This window comes from Sinocyclocheilus grahami, unplaced genomic scaffold, assembly GCF_001515645.1.
Source record: "Sinocyclocheilus grahami isolate Dianchi unplaced genomic scaffold, SAMN03320097.WGS_v1.1 scaffold52.1, whole genome shotgun sequence".
In the NCBI taxonomy this organism is placed as follows: domain Eukaryota; kingdom Metazoa; phylum Chordata; class Actinopteri; order Cypriniformes; family Cyprinidae; genus Sinocyclocheilus; species Sinocyclocheilus grahami.
The window spans coordinates 1,595,173-1,599,994 of NW_015505231.1; the positions used below are offsets into that span (position 1 = coordinate 1,595,173).

The following is a 4,822-nucleotide window of genomic DNA, read 5'->3' on the forward strand; positions in this document are numbered from 1 at the left end:
TCTTTTGGAGTCGGAGACATACTGAACTTACACAAACTACAGCTCATAATTGTGAACTAATTCAATCACTTCCTAATTATTAACATTTTTAAATAAATTATTTTTATTTTTATGTTTTTGTTTGAAATAAACAGAGAACATCCATCCTTTGGTAAGAGTAGTAATCACAATTTCAACCTGTAGCCGACTTATTTGGGGGATATCATATTCATAAATTAGTTTCCACAAAGAACCCAATTGTTCACTTTTAAGACGTTACTGTTGTGATTAGTAATTAATTGGTTATTCTTTATTAATTGGTCATAGTTCGCAAGTAGTTCTCAATGAGCATATATTCTTTTAGTAATTATCAAATATCTAATAAGGAACTACCTTTGTCCTAAATTTGCTATTACTTACTGCTTCGTTAATCTGGCTTCTCTATTAGTTAATAGTATTAAGTTAAGTGTTAATGTAGTACTACCTATTACTTCCTGCATAGTTACTTGTTAACAACGGACCATTATTCTAAAGTGTTACCCAGAATTGTTATGGTAAACGTGTTTCTGACTTACGCTTAAATTGTTGCATATTGTCTTTTGGGAGGACTCTACATCATGCACCCAACAGTGATATATGGAAGGGAAAACAATTAAGTGCAGGAATATGGAGATCACAGAGGTCGTACAGGCCACCACTTGCATTCCTAAACAAGCCTTTAGCTGAAACAAAAACACATACAAAATTACAGGCTATGTTTGGTGACCAAAAGGTAATTTCTCTTTAAATTATAGTAGTTTTAAATACACAAAAATGAAATAAATGGCTTATAACTAATACATGTGTTTTTCAAAGAGTTAAGATCTGAAAACTTACAGTTGGGAGGTGAAGATTCTGTGCAGCTATTGCCAGACTTCCTGCAATAATGGTCTATAAAAGGGGAGGATCAAGACATATTATACACAGTACCTTCAGAAATCATTTAGATTTCAGCTCTCTACGTTTCTCACTTATTGGACATATTAAGATTTAAGAATGGATCTATTTACTGACTGATCTGCTGTATTGGACATGATTTAGAAAAGCACATGACTCTATAATATGTGATTGTGGTGTAGTTTGTAGACTATGTTTAGCTTTTTGCTGGTGGCGATTCTATGTAGCCTTCAAAATGTACAAAATTTGTGTTCATTTTCGAAGATTATCATGAAGAAGAAAATGTATAAGAATCATAAACTTTGTTAGTCACAGAGCTTATTTTCGGCATGCATCCAAAAGACAATGGAAAATCCTAATGGGTTTCTTTGTCGAGAGAGATATAAGGTGATGCTAACTTCTGGGTTATCCTGCAGTAATACATTGTCACTGCAGCACTCTACAGGGCTTGACAATCAGGATTGATCAATGGCCAGGGGCCCTTGTGAAAGACAGTTGATGTCTACAGATATAACCAAATACAAACAAAATTTAGGAATGAGTGCAATTGACAATGAAAGGTGAAGAGCCTAACATTGAGCCGATTAATCCCACCTAAATTAAAGTTTTTAAACATACTTTTATATTGCAATAATTTCACATTAATTCTTCAAATTAATGTAGAAACAACATAAAGATAGTAGATTTTTAATATTTGTTTAATGGCATCTTTTTTAATGCTGAAGGAGAGTATCACTGATACAAATACTACTGATGTCTCTAGGAAATCATTTTTTCATTGACTATAGCCATTAAGCATTACAGTCTAATTGAGAGCTATCAATTTGAACATTTATTAGACTTAAAAAATAACAACTTCTATTTTCAGTGAACTTAAAACAATCTTCACATAAACCCATTGTCATATTTACCTGTGCCCAGTTATCAAACACTAAATTCTAAATTAAATATAGATGAATCCTTAAAGCTACAAAAGTTATTAATTTCCTCTTTTTCTTTAGCTGCCGCTGCTGAACGAGACACGGATCTGACAAGCACACTCGTAGTTTCATTCGCACGTTAATATGAAATGATACAGCTACGAGCACAGTATAAAGGCTGACGGAACAGGAAAATTTGTTTTATGACATCTGGCCTGACAACATCTCATCTGACTGCAGTTCACTGTTGTTCTACTGAAGCTCCTCGTCACCTGTACCATTTCCGCACTTGTTTGGCTAGCGCCTGTTCTGACAATTCTTGTCAAGAAAAAAGAGACAGAAGCAGCAGTTGTGAGTGGGATGGCCAACCCCAGCTCCACCCCTGCATGAAATATTTTTAACACGTTAAACTAAAAAAAATGTATCACCTGCATTAACAGGCTAATTTTGATCATAATAAAGATTTTTTTAAAGATTTATTTTTGGCATTTTTGCCTTTATTACGATAGGACAGATCAGAACTGACAGGAAGTGGGAGAGAGATATTTTTAGGTCGGGTACAATCTGCAATCTCTGACCCAGTTTGTTTGCTCACTTCCATGGCTGCAGTACTTTGCATTTTCTGCCAACTGGCAACCCGGGGTGTCGAATTATACTGGGGGGAATCACACAGTGAGAAACAAAAACTGACATTCCAACATGGAATGCACATTTCAAAGCAGAATAATTGGGTGTAGCACTGTTTTTCAGAGAAACAAGCATGTGAACTTGCATGTGTATAGTGTATTATGGTATTTTTATGATTTAGTATGGTCAAAAAATTACATACAGCACCTTAATGTTAATCAAACAACAAAACAACTTTTGCAAATTTAATAAGGATTAACCTATAAATATTTTATATATTAATTGAGCACATTTTTATGTGTAGTTTTCATCTTGTGTTTTTATACGATATTCCAAAATTTGCATGAAAATACGTGGATGGAAACACAGCTAATGTCAAATAAACAAAACTATCTTATCGTTAAATGTGAAGTGTAGGCCTACTTACGATCATCGAGGCGGTGGCACCAATGACCATGTCCACATCTGTATACATGGCCATGCCATTCACATAGAACACCACAACCATAAATGTGAAAAAGACAGCGAACGCAATTTGCGTTACCTGTAATAAACCACAAAGCCCTTACAATAATTAACAATGGTTTTACAGCATTAACCACCCCTGTTGGGAAAAAGAAGAAGAAGAAAAGAAACCATCACAGAATTTGCAATGATTTTACTGGTTATAATGGGAATAGTATTGGTTTTAATGGGAACTGTAATGGTCCCTGTGGGTCTGTACTGGTAATTTGTTGCCTTCTATTTTTAGCTTGTTAAAACCACTAAATCCTAATGGAACATGTCCCAAAACACACTACAATGTGAAACCATTTTTTAAATGTTTTTAATGGTTGATGGTTTGTAATGGTATTTGTAGTGGAAACCATTAGAATTTATGTGATGGTTTCTTTTTTTCTTTTTTGAGAAGGGACAGTTCTGTTAGCTTATGGCATTTGTGCACAAATGTACAGTTGTTTTTACTAAACCATGATATTTGTAATTAAACCATTGTTATAAAAAATATATGCACTGCCTTTCAAAAATTTGGGATCAGTTTTTTTTTTTTTTAATGTTTTAAGTTCTTTTATGCTCACTTAGGCAGCATTTATTTGATCAAAAATACAGAAAAAAAACAGTAATATTGCAAAATATTATTACAATTTAAAATAACAATTTTCTATTTTAAAGGGGTCCTATTATGCCTTTTCACTTTTTTAATTTTAGTCAGTGTGTAGTGTGTATGTTTGGGCATAAAAAAGATTTAGAAAGTTACAAATCTCAAAGTCCACTCCAAAGGGAGATATTTCGTTTTTTAAAAATCCATTTTCAAGAACTACAGCAAACGGTTAGTTTGGACTACAGCATTTGGTTTCCTGGTTTTGTGATATCACAAAGCGGCTCATTAGAATATCATTACAAATAATTCCCCCCTACAGAAATTCGAATGGTTGGGGGGTGGGGAGGGGCGAGGTTGTGGTTAGAACGCTAGGTTGAGAGAGTGCATCAGACGAGACGACGAAGAAGAAGTGCTGCTGCAGAGTTTGTGCATCAGAGAAAACCAAGAAGAGCTGCTGTGCTGTAGCCTCAAATTTTTGGCATGTCTAGAACAGCGGTTCTCATTTCCAGTCCTCGCGTACCCCCGCTCTGCACATTTTGTGTGTTTCTCTTATTGCTTCATACGTTTGTTATATTTGACTGTAAGTGCCCTGCGAAGTGGACGTTACCGGATATTCCTCCATGATTCCAGTTCGAAGGGAGCATATATGTTCCATACAAAGGGCATTTAAGTGTGCGAGACGTGAATTTAAAATGTTTTAAGTTCTTTTATGCTCACTTAGGCAGCATTTATTTGATCAAAAATACAGAAAAAAAACAGTAATATTGCAAAATATTATTACAATTTAAAATAACAATTTTCTATTTTAAAGGGGTCCTATTATGCCTTTTCACTTTTTTAATTTTAGTCAGTGTGTAGTGTGTATGTTTGGGCATAAAAAAGATTTAGAAAGTTACAAATCTCAAAGTCCACTCCAAAGGGAGATATTTCGTTTTTTAAAAATCCATTTTCAAGAACTACAGCAAACGGTTAGTTTGGACTACAGCATTTGGTTTCCTGGTTTTGTGATATCACAAAGCGGCTCATTAGAATATCATTACAAATAATTCCCCCCTACAGAAATTCGAATGGTTGGGGGGTGGGGAGGGGCGAGGTTGTGGTTAGAACGCTAGGTTGAGAGAGTGCATCAGACGAGACGACGAAGAAGAAGTGCTGCTGCAGAGTTTGTGCATCAGAGAAAACCAAGAAGAGCTGCTGTGCTGTAGCCTCAAATTTTTGGCATGTCTAGAACAGCGGTTCTCATTTCCAGTCCTCGCGTACC

The 4,822-nt window shown here is 35.0% G+C and overlaps 1 protein-coding gene across 2 annotated transcripts in view; it reads right to left on the minus strand.

Moving 5' to 3' along the window:
- Positions 1–4,822, minus strand: part of LOC107583273 (uncharacterized) — a 10,911-nt gene that overhangs the window by 2,613 nt on the left and 3,476 nt on the right. For both annotated transcript variants that reach the window (XM_016269444.1, XM_016269442.1), the window contains exons 3-5: positions 2,890–3,006; positions 856–909; positions 555–701 (exon numbers count right to left, since the gene is read on the minus strand). In XM_016269444.1, the coding sequence (XP_016124930.1) occupies positions 555–701; positions 856–909; positions 2,890–3,006 (318 nt within the window). The remainder of the gene's footprint in view (positions 1–554; positions 702–855; positions 910–2,889; positions 3,007–4,822) is intronic.